This window comes from Candoia aspera, chromosome 2, assembly GCF_035149785.1.
Source record: "Candoia aspera isolate rCanAsp1 chromosome 2, rCanAsp1.hap2, whole genome shotgun sequence".
Taxonomy (NCBI): domain Eukaryota; kingdom Metazoa; phylum Chordata; class Lepidosauria; order Squamata; family Boidae; genus Candoia; species Candoia aspera.
This window is the reverse complement of record NC_086154.1, coordinates 66130292-66146907: the sequence shown is the minus strand read 5'-3', so window position 1 is coordinate 66146907 and position 16616 is coordinate 66130292. Positions and strand designations below refer to the sequence as shown.

Genomic DNA, 16616 nt, shown 5'->3' with positions numbered 1-16616 from the left:
GCCTGCAAGGTGCGGTGTGAGCATGGCAGGGCTAGGGGTGGCTGCTGCCAGGCAGGGGAGGGTGTGAGTTACTTACCAGGGCAAGTTTGACTTTGCTTGTGGGAAGCTGGCAGGGAAGGTTGCAAATGGCAAACACATGATTACAGGACTCTGCAACCACTGAAGTGCAAGCTGGCTGGCAAGTGCCCAGATCGTGATCACGTGATTACGGGGGTGCTTGGGGACTGGTTGTAAGTACCACTTGTTCAGTGCTGTCATAACTTCGAACAGTTACTGAACAAGTGGTCGTTAAGCGAGGACTCCCTGTACACTATGCAATAAGCAAATCAAATCAAATTTTATTTTACTGCCAAAAGGCCCAATAAACTATGCAATAACAACCATACCTCTAGATTAATTCATGTTTGTTTATTCTGCAAAAGTATTAGGCATAGAGACATGAGCCCAAAACACTACCAAATAAATTAAACATTAACCAAGAAGCAGGATCACTGTCTCCTGGGTACAACAGTGATGAGCTGACACAGCACTATCAAAGCAATGCAAATTCAAGATGCAGCTATTGTGAAGAAAAAAGGTGAAGCTGGATTGTTAAGTCACATATATCAGCACCCACAATTCATAGGAAACAAAATTTGGATTTAATAGGACGTAGGGCCAACTTAGGACCTAAAAAAAGGTTCATGAAAGTCTCAAATTTGCTGTTCAAGAAAAAAAGGTTTTATATAATGGAATGCTTCTAAGCTGCAGTCTCACTGCTGTAATGTCATTCAACAGCTTAATATTAGACTAAAAAAAAAGAAACAATATATGCCCCTTTGCCTTAGAACATATACCAAACACTTTTATCTTTCAATGAATTAATCTAAAATAGAAATCTGTGAAAATAGGTGTTTAATCAATCATTAATAGCAACATTCACACACTGAGCAAATGAATTAAAATCTTCCCATGTTCTATTAAGTAATTTTATTTTGGATTCCTTTGCCTCCCAAGGAAGCCTAAATAGGAATGACTGCTGTACTTTCTATGATAATCTGTTTCACATTCTTTTCATAGAAAGCATGACTACAATTTTCAAACTCCAAGGGATCTCAGTTCTGTGACTCCCTTATTAAAACAGTCTGGCTAACTAGGAATGAAGGAATTTGCCTACATTCAACTTCATGCTGAATAATTTGATTTCAGCAACAGAAAAACCCACCACAAATAATACCATATTTCATGCCACAGGACTAGAAGGGGAACTTACTTACTTCTAAAACTTTCTTAAGACATGGAACTTTTATGTTTGAAAAGAGCAAGAGTGTCTGCATTTGAAGAATAATTCTTCAAGGAACAACATCTTAGCAAAACATTACATTTCCTCTTTTTTTCCTACATTCCCTTCAAGCTCAAAAAAAATTAGATATTAAAAAATAATGCACTGTCTATTGGTAATCTGGCGTGAATATCTAGTAGTGGGAGCACAATATTCAAAACAGCTTCAACAGTTTTGTAGCTTTTCTTTTTAAAGTGTAGTTGCATAAAATTTCACTGGTAGGATCACTTTGATTTATAGTGTACCCAGAGAGCCATTTGAGAGGGAAAAAGCAATAAATTCAGAAAGCTGCCCAGGCCTCATTTCATCACCATTTATAATTCTGAGCTAGAAGGCATAGAGTTGTCTTTTTTTATCAGGGATATGTGAGTGGAATGGAGTGTACCCTAAAACCATGTCAGACAGCAAGAACATACTTGAGCCATTTAAGTAGAAATACTTCTAAAATCCAGAAGGAGCAAGCACATTCAAGTCCCGGGGTTTAAGATTGTGAGAATGTGGAGACCGCCTTTTTTCTTCCATGAGTGGAATATCCATCTTGGGAGGCTTGAAATTTGCAGAGTCCTCTGACATCCTGGTGGCCTGTACACGCATCAGTTCCATTGGAGATGGCTTCGGAACACCTTTATATGTCTGAATGGTAAAGCCCCCTAAGGCAATATACGAGAATATAAAATAGATTACGAAAAATGCTTCAATATATACCTTGCTATTACTAGAACTTCAGTAAAAGATAAACCTGGGAGAGGAAAATGAGAAGCATTATTATTGACAAGAGATAGCAGCTCTTCCAAAGTTATCAGGAATTTTTCCAGCCCTTTGAAGATAAGCTGCCATAGCGCTGTGATATTCCCAAAGAGGCTACTCCACCCTTCTTACCCTGATCTCACAGTCTCAGCATCCCCATTTGGCAAATACAAATCCAAAGTAGATGGTTTGCAGATATCTAGGTGCCAAGCCATAAATAACTTTATAGATTAAAATCCACACTTTGGACTGTACCCAGAATGTAGTGGTAGCCAACAGGCATTACACTGCACTAGTAATTCTCACATGTCAGGAGGGGGGGCTGTGCACAAACTGCAGTTTCCAAGAGGCCTTCAAAGGTAGCCTCACATGAAGCACACTGCAATAATCGATTCAAGAGAAGATGAGGATATGGGTGACCACTGCCAAGGTATCATGTTCCAAGAAGGGCTACAGCAGCAATCATTTAAATCTGGGGGATGCTGTTACTACTGACTGAATCGCTGCAGAACAGCACCCCCAACTCCCAACCCTCATAGAAGGTCCAGCAAGATACTATGGTTGATGGTACTGAAGGCTGCCAGGAGGTCTAAAAGGACCAGCAGTGGTGCACTCCCCCATCATCCAGGTTTCAACCCAAGTTGTGCACAGGACAACCACCCTGCATTTGGAGCCTCACCACTCTCTGCAACCATCCTCAAAAAGGGAAAGTTGGGGCCAAGAGATAGTTGTTAAGTCTGGCAAGGTCCAGATAATCCTATCCACTCAAGAGTCATCAAGCTGAAACATACTCCAAGTAACCTTGCAAAATGGTACTCCAATCACCTCCTCTGACTTCACCCATGCACAGTCCAAGCCAGAGAAGACTGTAGTGATTTTTCAGCAAAATGCTGCCCCAAGATCTTAAGGTGGTCCTCAGAAAAATCTTCCTGCATCACGAACAAGCACAGGCCGCCCTAAATAGAGCTGCAGGAACACAATCAGGGCAGAGAAGAAAGGAGTGACTTTACCACATCATCATCCTTATTACCATGATGTAAGCTCATGCATAAGTCCTTATCCATCCAATTTGCTCCTGGTCTTCCTCCACTAGTGCTTGGTAAACCAAGGAGCATCCTGGGATGACACACAAGGAGAGGCTGCTCAATGGTAACTGCATTAAATGTCCTGGTCACCTTCATATTCCAGAGATCAACCAGGCGTTCAAAATGATTGCCTACCAGACTGCTGGGAACATACTGGAGTGCCTCTGGAATCTATCCAGATCTATCAGGCAGCTGGGCAGACCATTTTAAGCAGTTCCCCTTCTGGAAGTTCTCAGAAGAAATGAGTATTGTAATCACCAGAGTATAATCTGACCAAACAAAGGACTAGCCGTTTCATCCTCCAATTTCTGATCAGATGCCAATGCTCAGAAGTAAAAATCAGATCTCACATATGGGCTGCCTGTGTATATCAGACCTAAGATTACTTGGAACAAGCACATGATTTCCACTGCGGCCATGAATTCCTGAACCCTCCTGAGAGCATAAAGATCCCCAACACTAGCAGCCAAGAATATTCTATCTGCAGACCTATGATGAGCTCCAGAAGGGAATTTGCTGCCCAGCAAGGTGGGCAGTACGCAATCAAGGTAGCTTGTTCCTGTGGTCCAACACCACAAATAGGCATCTGTAGACTACAAATTCCAGCACAGGGTCCCTGGTCCCTGCTAGATTGTCCTACCAGTCAGCACTACCCCACTTCCCCTACCTTGGGACCATGAAATGCAGCTCAGTAGATTTCTAAAACAGCAACATTGCTACTCTCCCCCAATCATATCTCAATAATACACTCCTGGGACTCTTATACTCCCTTTCAAATAATTGAGGATTCCTGTTCTATTCTAATTCATTTGGAAATGCTTACCAAATTGTAATATAGAAAACTTCACCATCAGCTACTAATCAGGTATTTTTAAATAGAGAGGTAACTAGAACTTTCTATTAGTAAAACAAATGCTCTACCAATTGAACTACAGCTACAGCAGAATAGGTCTATATATACAATAGGATTTAATAATCCTAGAAAGTAGGGAAATAGTACTAAACATTCAAGACAGAGTTGATGCTACCCATTGTAAGTTTCATGAATGCAATATCCAAGACCTGTGCTACAATTTGCAAAAAGCTGTATCTCTGTAAAATGACAGAAGTTCTACAATTTCAATTCAAGTCTGCTTCAAATTATATTTTACTTTTAAGGCCTTTTATAAACTTTATTCTTTTTAGCCTTAATTTTTCAATCTAAAGTTGGACTTCAGATCTTAATTTACACATTTTTTTAACTGTGAACCTCTGTAAAGTGTATTTATTCTTTTTTATATAAAAATCATGTTTTCTCAAAATATATTATACCTGACTCAGTAGTAGGTCTCTGAAGAGCTCTAGGTCCAAAAATGCTCCATTTTTCAGGTGGTACAGCTTCACCACTGTTGGAATCCATGGAAGCACGATCAGGACCAGTGACAGAAGCGTAAGTTCCATGACTAAACCAGCCCCTTCAGTGAAAGAACCAGAAACCAAAACAGAGGAACTAGACTTTTGTGCATCAGATTTCTGCAAGCAAGTCTTCCCAACAGATACCCTCACTCCAAGCAAATTTAAAACAGAACATAAACCTAGGGGAACTTCACATGAAGTGTTTCACGAAGTAGCAATCAACAGTAAGAGCACAACATCTGGAGAATCAAACAGATTCCTAATATGAATACTTAAAATATGCAAAGGAATCTAGATGTTCAAGACGTTCAAGACAATTTGTGATTTTACTGTCCTTTTAGGAAATGTACCTGTATGGGCGCTTGGGAGAAGAATGAGGAGTACTGCTTGGTGTGGACTGGGCAGAAGAGGCCTGTTTATCTTCTTTTACCATCTCTCCACTTTGCATCTTCAAATTCTGTTAGAAAGGCAACAAACATTTGGAAACTTTCTGAATTTAACCTAGACCCCACCAATAATCAAAGTTGATTCCACATTTTTTGTCAGCAGAGTTTTATGAAAGCATTTGGTGGTATTTTAAAAAGCTTCATTCAAGATTATAGGTTCTTATGGAAATAAGTAGATATGTTTCAGAGCATACCGTTTTGAAGTCACATCTATTACTGAGCTATCTAGTCAGTTTAGCATGAACTGCAATAGGCAGATAAGAAAAAAATGGCTGCTTCCCAGTAGTAGAAAGCTGAAATGCCCTTCCTCAGAAAGGCTGGACTGTGATACCATGGAAACAGGGGTTTATATTGTTACTTTCACTGCCAATGCATTGGTATTGAATCAAGAATGCACAGCACTGTATTTACATTAAGAATGTACTAATTCATCAAGAAGAGACCATTTTGTTCCCACTCAGAACATTCCACTTCCCAACAGATCATGCAGTTCTGGAGGACTGGTTTCTACAAGTAAATTATCCAGGCCAGAAATGGCTTGAGATGCTCCAGGGGTTATCATACATTAGCCACTTTCTGGTTCAGAGGATTTACTTCTGGGTACTGCCAAACCACTCCCAGAATGGCACAGTCCAGAAAAAAAAAAGGAATGTTTCAGAGTTTTCCAGAATTTTCCAGTCCTGGATTAACAAATTTTGCTCATTCCCCATTTAAACATACTTTAAACACACATCCAAAAATGTACAACAGAAAAAATAATGAATCACAATGTATCAAAGGTGCACAGCAATAAATGTCTCTTTACTCCACACTTGGTTCTGTAAAGTAATAACTAACCATCTCTACCAACTAGAATACTTGATGACTAAAGCACAGTAGGACCCAAACACCTTACATGGAATGACTCAGCCACACGATGATATTTTGTTTCTTCTGCAGTTAGGCCTTTGTGTGGAGTGTATCCAGCATCTCTTAGCCCTGCCTGCTGTTCAAATCGCTGAATGCTCTCCTGGGTTTGTTCTAGAATGGACAACAATACACATTCACACATTTCTCAAAACTGTGCTGCCTACTACAATTTTCTAAGAGTGATGTCATAAGCATCCATAGTTACTAATAAAGCAGAGTGCAGACTTTCTTTAAACCATTTGTACCATGTATAACACAGGATCTAGAACATTCTGAACATGGAAACTTTAGAAAATGGAAACGAGGACTTGATGAAGATTGTAACAGCAAGGTAATTTAGGACTGTATCAATGGCTCAGGATTCTTTCATTCACATAAATACACACGCTTTCCTTCTCCCATTACTTCTTGAGTCATATTTTTTAAGCTTTACCACAGCAGTTTCCAGCATGTTCTAACAACTTCTTTCACATAAATTTCTTTGCATAGAAATAAAATCTTGCTAAGGAGGAGGCTACGAAGCACAAAAGCTGTATTAAGTTCTGGGGATGCCAGAACTTAATAATGCTTCTCTTCAAGTTTTTTTCTATTCATGTCAAAAACACTGCCCATTCCTTGTTGCTTTTTTTGGTAAATGATGTCCCAGTGCCCTTATTCTGAGACAGATCATTAGTTATCTAACTCTGTATTATTTAAACTGACATCAGTTTCCAAGATTTCAATCTTTAGCAGGAGACAACAGGATATGAATCTTGATCCTTAGATATTCAAACAGAGCATTCTACCACTAAGATACAGAGTTTTTAACTATTAAGATATATTTCTCTATCATTTTTCTTAAATAAAATATTTTTTCTACAGTAAAGTAAACCTTGCTAGACAATTTTAATTTGATGGGAAAGAAAAGTAAGCTTGAATTTGCAGAACTCATCTTCCATGCTGTTGTGTTTACTAGACAAATAGAGTTCTAGGCCTCCCTTAGGCATGAAAGCCAGCTAAGTGACTGGGCCATTCTCTCTCAGCCCACCTCACCTCACAGGGTTATTGTGGTGGAGAAAATAGGAGGCAGGAGCATTATGTGCACTGCCTGGATTTGCACAAAAATAAAGGCAGCATATCACTCACTCACTCACTCAAATGAATAAAATTCAAGAACATGTACTCAATAGTAAGATCACACTAGGGTTTCTAAAGCTATGGCAGATCAAACACAGAAAGGGGTATAAAGCTTTAAATTGCACTATACTATAGTCCTAACTGAAGCACTGATTATGAAGTTACACAGCCTATTTTCCAATTAACTGCCCATTAATATATTGTATGTATTATTGCCAACCTTTTGATTTTTCAGTCTAATTCTCTATTAAGTCACTATGTTCTTTATTTCCCACAAAGATGTACCAGCTACTAATACACAAGTGGCAAGAATTTGCCTCCCACAACCATTTGGTTGAAGACAACATTTTTTGGACAAAGAAATAAGTTAGCCAAACTAATGAATGGTAGATGGCAGTAGAGAATCAATACTGTCACAAAAAGTGCAATACAGTGCCATAGCACTTTGGAAACATATTATTCAGTTTTTCATCGGCAAGTTTGCATTTGAGGTATAACAGGTATCAGAATCAAAGTGGTTGTTGTGACATTTTATTTAGAATTTAAAGATGTCACCTCCTATTATGCAATTTTTCCCTCTGCACAAATAGCACTATGTCATAATTCAGAAGAACATCAGAAATAATTCACAAATAAATGGGAAACAACCTACATTGCAAAATTCTCTGTGCAAATTAACTTGCCTACCAGAGGAATGCAAGAGCTCTTACTTGCAATGAGAGAATTCATGATGATGTGGGTGGCTTTGGCCTTCACTACTGGTATCTTGTTCACCTCAGAGGAAGATGAGGGGATTTGGGCAGAGGAATGCATGCTAGTCTCCCCTTCCTCAACCTGTACAGAGGAAGGCAGGTACAGTTTGAGGAAAAAGAGACAAAATTAGGAGAATTCCATATAAAACTACTGATCTCATGGGGAAGCGTTTTGGAACCGTAGCACTGAAGACAATACTCTTGAATTGATGTATTTCCACTCTCTTGCCTACAATGTTCTTACACTGTACAGCATTTTGAAACCACCAATCTTTTAGCCATTTTGACAAGAGTTCACTAAATAAGCCACTTTTATTTTCACTGGAAAAAGTCTGCTACAGAAATAAGTAAAAAGGCTCTCCACTCAATAATTCCACCCTTTGCCATTAATTTTCCTGCTTAAGGTAACAAGCACAATTTTCAGGTTACTCGCTATTTCTAAGAAATGGACCATATATCAGAACGACAATCCTAACTGCTTCCTTCCCTTATAAAAAACACTCTTAGTTTTATAAAAGAATCAAAGTTAACATTATGCAGCATAATTAAAGTTTTTTTAGTTGTTTAAGGCTAGTATAGCTCAGATATGAATTTCAGATTTTCAGTCTGTGTTATAAGTATCTATATTAAGACAGTAATAAAGACTTTACAGAATGAGTAAACTTGTAGATTTTATCTCATTTCCTTCAGTTTAACCTAAAATTTCCAAAATAAAGCTTCAGAGCACACAGCTTACACTCAATGCAGAATATACCTTTTCATAGAAAAAGTTTTAATTGAAATACATGCCTTTGTTCAAAGTACTCTGTCTAGAATTATACCTTCTTCTCCACTGTTGTCTCGAATTCTTTTCATAAGGAACATTTTACCAAGTCTTATCGGTACAGAACTGTGTCATTTTTAAAAGACATTTACCTCTACGGATTTATGGATTTAAAAATATATCATACCTTCTAACCAAATGCTTCAATATGCTTAATTTCAGTGGTTAGTTAGGTGAACTACCATCTCCTGATCAACAGGAAATTATCACTAGAAACCCCATACAATCTCTCTATCTGCTCCGCAGACTGCGTACCTGGGAAAGCTTTTCGTATTTGTGTTCTGGAATGACTGGTTGTTTCCACAAGATATTGGAGATCATGTCTGAAGGAGGAGGGGTCATTGGCGCTGTGTCTTCCAGGGCATCATCGTAACTGAATGCCCGACGACTCATTCCAATTGGCTGGGATATCTTCCCTAGAAGGCTTCCAGAGCCATGTTCTATAGCTAAGGATGGAGATTGAGATTTCACACAGTGACCTGAACTTTTAGTATTTCATCTTTTCACAAGCAGAATAGATAAAATTAGCTCTCCTTTCATTAAGGGTCTTCTAGGATCAGTACCATAATTTTGGGACATTTTTGATGCAACTAACATAGTCTTAATAATCAAATGAAGCTATATCATACTATACCATGATCTAATGCACGGTGGCAATCTTTTCTATTGAGGTCCACACTGCTTAGGAATGATGAATAAGGCTGAAGCAAGAGATGGATAAGGACACTAATTCTCACCAAATCTACATTTCTCCTCGGCACACCTTTTCTGCCCATATTCCCTCTCACAGCAGTTACTGCTAGAGAAAAGCAGATTTTTTCCCCAAAGATCTCACCTGCAAAATGTCTTCTGAAATTAGGCTAAAGACTCCACGTTGTCCTAGGATCATGGTTGCCCACCCCCGATTTAAACATCATCTTTTGTTTTGTAGGTTCATTTCAAATATGACATGTAAAAAATTGTTAGGGCTATAAAATTCCTAGCCAAATGTGTTTAAAATGTTGTTACTGCAGAATTACTAAAACACAATTTTTAAGGTCAGAATTTTATATACCATTGATTTCCTTCAATATAAGACATTTAGGGGATGATCCAGATTTCCTTTTAATAGTGTGCACATACATTGATTGATTTATTATATGTCATGAAGTTGGTGTCGACTACTAGCAATTACATTGATAGCTTTTCTCTATGATGATCTTTCCCCAACCTGGTCTTCCAATGGTGCACTCATCGCCACGGCAACTGAAGCCATCCACCTTGCTGCTGGTCATCCTCTTCTTTTTTTTCCACCTTTCCTAGCCTTCTCCAGAGAGCTAGGTCTTTGCATAATGTGTCCAAAATAGGATAATTTGAGCCCGGTCATTGTGCCTCAAGTGAGAACTCTGGGTTGCTTTATTCAATGATCCATTTGTCTGTTTGCTTGGCTGTCCATGGTATTCTCAGGAGTCTTCTCCAACACTAAAGCTCAAAAGCATCAATACTATTTAATACTACTTTTTCAAAGTCTAACTCTCGCTCCCATTGAGTGTCCCAGACAATACTATTGCCTGCACTATTCTGATCTTTGTAGGTATAGACACATCATAGTGTTTAATTATCTTTTCAAAGGCCTTTATGGCTGTTCTACCAAGTTCTAGTCTGGCATATTTTCGACTGTTTATTCCTTTATTGTTAAGGGTTGATCCTAAAAGGCAGAAGCTATCCACCACTGAGATAATTTCACTGTCAATTCTAAGGCTGGTTGTTGGGCCTCTTGTCATTAGTTTGTTTTTCTTTATATTTAGTTCTGATTCCTTTTCACTGTGCTCCTTGATTTTTACAGGTAGTCCTCAGGTTATGACGGCAACTGGGACCGAGATTGCCATTGCTAAGTGATGCAGTCATAAAGCACGATGTCACATGACCCCATTGCTTAGCAACAACAATCCCAGCAGTCCCGGTCACCATCGTAATCCCAAGCTGTGTGGGTCATTAAGCGGGAAGCAGCGGGAGTCCCAGGTAAGGAGTATGGGGGTGCTGTGGGGGGAAAGGCTGGAGGCGGCCCTGGAGGGCCAGCGGAAGATGCATGCCAGTTGGGGGAGGCGGGGGGTGCTGTGGTGAGAGGCTGGGGGGTGGATGGTGCGACGGGGTGTGTGTGCAGGAAGGTCGGTGGGTTGGATGGCACAACGGGGCACACATGCAGAAAGGCAGGGGGACTTACCAGAGCAACTTGCGACCTTCCCTGCTGGCTTCCCCATTGAATTTGCTTGTGGGAAACTGGCAGGGAAGGTCGCAAATGGCAATCACGTGACCACAGGGACATTGCGATAGCCAGAACTTCAGGGACCGGTTGTAAGTACCACTTCTTCAGCACCATCACAACTTCAAATGGTTACTGAACAAATGATCAGTAAGCAAGGACTACTTATATTACTAGAGCTTGGAGATCCTTTGCATTTTCAGTTATGAGAGTAGTGTCATCAGCATAGCACAGATTACTCTTTCTTTCTCCGATTTTATAACCATGTTCATCTTCTCCCAATCCAGTTTCCCTTAGTATATATTCAGCACTAGGTTAAATAAATAAGGAAGAGTATACAGCCTTGTCTCACTCCTTTGCCAAACTGGAGCCAGTCCATTTCACCATGTTCTGTCCAAATTCTGGTTTCTTGACCTGTATATAGATTTCGTGTGAGGCAATGAGATGTTCCCATTTTTCTAAGCACATTCCACAGCTTAATATTTATAGAAATAATAAAGGCAGGATATAAATAAATAAATAAATACGATTGACCGCCTTTCTATAATCAAGGAAGCACATGCTGACTTCTTTTTGGCATTCTTCGGCTTTCTCAATTTTCCAGCACACATCAGCAATAACGTTTGGTGTTCCTTGGCCTTTTCTAAAGCCAGTTTGAACACCTGGCCTCTTTTTTTACAAGTAGGGCTCTAGTCTGCATTGGATGACCCTACGCATTATTTTTTTAGCATGCGAAATTATGGCCATGATAGTTTGCACACTCCTTTAAGTCTCCTTTCTCTGGTATTAGAATATAGATCACGGTTCCACAAAGTGGTCAATATCAACCCTGAAGGGTCGATGGAACTATCCGTTGTTGTTGTTACTATCTCTAGTACTACTAGTTAAAGTAGTATTAAATTATATTCATGTAATAAATATTTGGGAGTCAATGAACAATCTGAAGCTTCATGAAAGGGTCGATGAGCTGAAGAGTTTGGGGACCCCAATGTAGACCGACCTTCTTCAGTCCCCAGACAAAAGCACTGTGTCATCCTCCAGATTTGCTGGCATAGATTGGTTATTTATTCTTCTTCTATTGTTTGACATATTTCTAGTACTAGAGGTTCTTTTAAGTAGGGGATATCTTCTAAGATATCTTGGATGCTGACATCTCTGTACATTTGTACTGTGCAGTAATTGCACTATACTCCTTCCATCTTTGTTTGATCTTTGAATCAGTTATTATCTGTCCACTGGTGTCCGTTAGCATGCCAATTTGAAGTTGGATTCTCCTTCTGAATTGAGAGATCTTTTGGAAGACTTTGTTTTTCCATGTCTGTTTCCATCTTAAATGACTTTACAGATGCCATTTTAATACTGCTCTTGTCTCTTCTAACAGCTCTCTGAAACTCTTCGTTAAATTCCTTCCTGAGATTTTTGTCTTTCTTGGCTTTGGCTTCTCTTCAAAGCAATTTCCACAATTTGTTCTGACATTCAGTTTGCTTTCTTCCAAATACAGGGGGGAGAGGGGATATGAAAAGGCAATGCTGGAAAATTCTTACTTACAAATGCATGAAGGATTTTGAAGTATTTTCTATTGCTGATTGAAGATATATACTAGCCTAATCTACTGTCCCAAAATAGTTAACTTTTTTCCACATATGCTCAAGGAAGAGAGGCACACTAGCTTTCCAATCAAAACAAACATGCTCAATGGCAAATTAAAATCAGAACTCAACAGAATACATGCTAATATCAGAATAATTAAATACATAATCCTGTAGATAGCATATAAAACCTCTTTTAAGAAAGAGAAGATAATATAGTATTTTTCTAATAACAAAACTACTCATTTTGCAAGTTTAGATATCACCATCCAGCTAGCCAATCTCGATAATTAATATCTCTACTTAAAAGAAGAAAGCTAACAGGCATGTTAGTTCAAAGCTAACTGAAGCAAAATATAATCTCCTTGCAGCAAAGCCAGAACTTCAGAGTATTAGAATCACAGAGCTAACATTTAGACCATCAAGTCCAACCTCCTATTCAATAAGGAATCCAAATTAAAGCATTGAGCCAGGAGCTGCATAGCTTATTCTTGAATACATCCAATAAAGAGTGGGGATGAAGGTTCTACCCACCCATCTCTCTGGGCCTTTGGTTCTCTTGTACATACATCTAGATATAAGTAAGCCCTCCTCATTACAATATTATTAAACTCTTGGGCAACTTGAATTGGAAATTAAATATTTATTACATTTGCTACTGAACCCTATTTAAAAATATATGAATTCTTTGTCAGTTAGTTTTACCAGGAACATCTGTTCGTCTTGAAGTCATGATTGTAACTCCAGATGCTTCACTATTTAGAAATCCAGGACAGGACTGCTGTTACCTAATAAAAATATAAGGTATTTTGGTCTGTAACAATTAGACTAGAATAAAATATGTTGGCTTATAATAAAACCTAGAATATTATGAGAAAGTTCTAAATCTTTTATTTTTAAAAAATGCATGCTGGGTAACATTTAATTTGAAGGCAACAATTTAATTATATAACATTAGAAATTAATTTGTCTGGGTATTACCCTAATAAAATTTGTTATGATAAGGAAAAAATAAAAGCTAAAGGATCTTACCACAAGTTATGATGACAGAAAGATGTCAAAATAGGGCATTCTCTTGCTGAAGCTGAAACTATCAAATCATCTCCAGGAGCTTCCATGCAGAAAGACTAACAAAAATTAAGAAGCAATAAATTTTTTAAAAGTTAAAGCAGTAAGTCAAATTGCAACAGATGTGTATATTTTCTTAGTATTATTAGATATGCTAAGAATTGCTTTAACTACTTTGTTGTGAAATAACTACCAATTACTTGGTAATTCTCCAATCATGAAATGCCTCCATCTGGAGATTCTGCAACTTTTGATATGATCCTGACTGAAATATCTAGCTAGTTATACCAAAGAAATCTCAACTCGGCTGGAGGGGAGAAAAGGATAGCTGAAAAAACACAAATCCCATATGATAAAAGTTAGCATATTAGTACCGGAACAATACCACAGCATTACAGCACACTCAACGCCTTACAGCACAATCAGAATCTAGTAATCACATACTGTTTGGAAGATACTGTATGTATTCCTTTCTACGTTCTACCTAAATATTTGCATTATAGTTTTTCAGTCACACCGTTAATATTCAGTTTTGAAATACTTGTAGACTTTTGTGATTTAGCGATTTAATATTCTGGGTTGGTCATTTTGGAATTATATACAGTTTTATATAATAGTACTGTACACCAATTACACAGATTTATATAGCTTCATTCATAGCTGACTTCATAATCCTATTCCTATGTACAATCCTCATGGCATTGGCATTATGTTTTTATATTTGTCCTAGCACTTTCAAGTTTTAGTTGTTATAGTAAGCTAACAATTGGCACAACAGGATGGCTTTAATTTTAATACTGAATGTAAATTGTGTTGATCCATGACCAAAATAAAGATTATCTGATGTGAAGCAGCATTTACACCTATTTTAAAGATCTTTAACTATAAGATAAGGGTATTAAAATAGAAATCTACTTACTGAATTATCGCACATTCAAAGCTTAATACAAGTATTTACCTCATAAACCAACATGAGTACATAATTCAAGTACACAGACCACTATTTTAGGAGAGATTTACTAATAGGGAAACCCAAGATTTAACATACATATTCCCCAACAGCACTGTTCTAAGATGATATGAATACATGCGATAGAATAAAAATAGTAGTATCTGGATATAAGTAATAGTAATGATGGTCTGTCATCTATTATTCTACCGTCATCACTGTTGACCAAAGTTACAGATTTTACTTCCTAATTTGCAAAGGAACTTAATTTGACTGTAAGGTCATCCATCACCTAAGTTCCTGGGTAGTGTACAAAATATCCAAACAATACAGTACTCATTTATGGTCTCATACTAACATTTTACCTGGCTTACATTCAAATAAAGAACTGCACAACCACAGGAGAGACTGTTATGAGTTGACAAATAAATGCAAATAAGAGGAAAATGAACAAAATGACCATTAGAAGTCTTGCCCAAGCTTCTCTAAAGAACAGGGTGGTAACATGCAAACCCTAGAGCATAAAACGCATTTGCAGTTCATTCTAATGCAACCCTCCATCTAATTTAAAAGAGCTTCAAGTAGTAACTGCAGAGCTTTACAGTTGCAACCTTTCCCTCACTGAAAGTAAAGGAAGACAGAAAGAAAAGGCTATTGAGGTAGTCACTAGGAATCAAAAACAACTTGATGGCACATAATCAACCAATGGCTGCTACCACAGATATTTATATACAGATACATATATAAATATACTGCATTGTTAAACTGGGGGATTCAGTTCTAACAGTTATTATAATAGCAGCTAAGTCAGATGGTTTTAAAAAGGGACTGGGCTCAGCAGGTTAATGGAGGACCAAACTATCAATGGCTGCTACCACCACCAGCTGTTTACTATCTCCTGAAACAAGGCAGCATGTCTTAAATGCTGGCTCCTGGAAAGCAGACTGGAAAGGGGTTATAGCTGTCCAGGGTTGGGAGCTTCCCAAGGGCACTGGACTACTGTGCTGAACTCCATAACTACTGCCTAATCCGTCTTTTTACCCGCTCTGACTCAGTAATTTCTGTTGCATTTGGAACAGAGTTCAGAAGAAGAAAACATGGCGTTTCATATTACTGTGCAGTTCATTTGAAAATCTCAGCTTAGTTTCCATTATTAAGCACTACTTAGCAGCTGCCAGAAAAAGAGATGAAATATTTTCCGGGGCGGGTACAGAAGGAAAATGCACACGAAGCCAAGCGTGTCTGAGAGAGAGGCAGCTACGCTCCAGCCCTAAAACGTTCAGAAGCGAGAAAACAAGCACGGAGCCCAAGAGCACCACAGGAGGGGTGTTTACACGAAAGCAAATCCCGGTGCATCCCACGGGACCTCCTTTCTTTAAGTCGCAAGAGGGCCGGCGAAGTTCGCTGCTTCAGGTTTCATCACGTACGGTATCTTCTGCCTCTTCTCTATACTTCGTTTCCCGGGAGCAAGATTTCAGAGTCAAACCAGCCCCACTCAGACCACGCTGGACCCACTTCCCACGGCTCAGCCACACACCACAGGCGGCCACCAGCAACCTCGCCCGCTCACCGCCAACAGGGCCCGGCGCAGCCTCCCTCGCTCGCCATCGCCTTTCGAGAACGTACCTGCCTTGGGCTGCCTGCAGCCCCCGCACCAGGTTCCCCCAGTACTAACAGACCTGCCGGGGTCGCAGGTTGGTCGAAAGAAGCAGGCACAATAGGCTCCCCGCAAGCAGGCCTGAGTCGCCGAGGCTTGGAGCCGCCATGGCGCAAATGAACCCGAGAAGAAGAGACGCAGAGCGAGCTGACCGATCCAGCTCGCCCACCGCGACTGCCTGGCTTACAGCCTCCAGCAGGGGGCGCCGTAGCGCCTAAGCCGGGAGTCTCGCGAGAACTCTGCTGGTTGCGTTTCTAGACGGGGGTGGCTGGGGTGCAGTTTCAAGTTCCGTGAGTTGAATGGGGTTGGTGGAGAATGGAGCCACTTTAGTGTAGCGGCAAAGGCATCAGGCCAGAAACAGGGAGACTGTGAATGCTAATCCCGCTTTAGGAATATAGCCAGCTGGGTGACCTTGGGCCAGTCATTCTTTCTCAACCCTAGGAAGGAGATAGTGGCAAACCGTTTCTGAACATCTTGCAGAGAAAACTGCAGAGACCAAGTCACCAGGAGTCAAAAC

General features: G+C 39.4%; 1 protein-coding gene across 1 annotated transcript; it reads right to left on the bottom strand.

Moving 5' to 3' along the window:
- Window positions 1–393: 393 nt before the first annotated feature.
- On the bottom strand, window positions 394–16244 carry KIAA1191 (KIAA1191 ortholog). Its single transcript, XM_063292100.1, has 9 exons — window positions 16069–16244; window positions 13458–13552; window positions 13131–13213; window positions 8850–9040; window positions 7730–7853; window positions 5890–6014; window positions 4899–5005; window positions 4465–4607; window positions 394–1971 (listed from the first exon to the last, which is right to left on the bottom strand). Exons 3-9 carry the CDS (start codon window positions 13156–13158, stop codon window positions 1763–1765), a joined length of 927 nt encoding a protein of 308 aa, XP_063148170.1. The 5' UTR covers window positions 13159–13213; window positions 13458–13552; window positions 16069–16244; the 3' UTR covers window positions 394–1762.
- Between the last annotated feature and the right edge of the window lie 372 nt (window positions 16245–16616).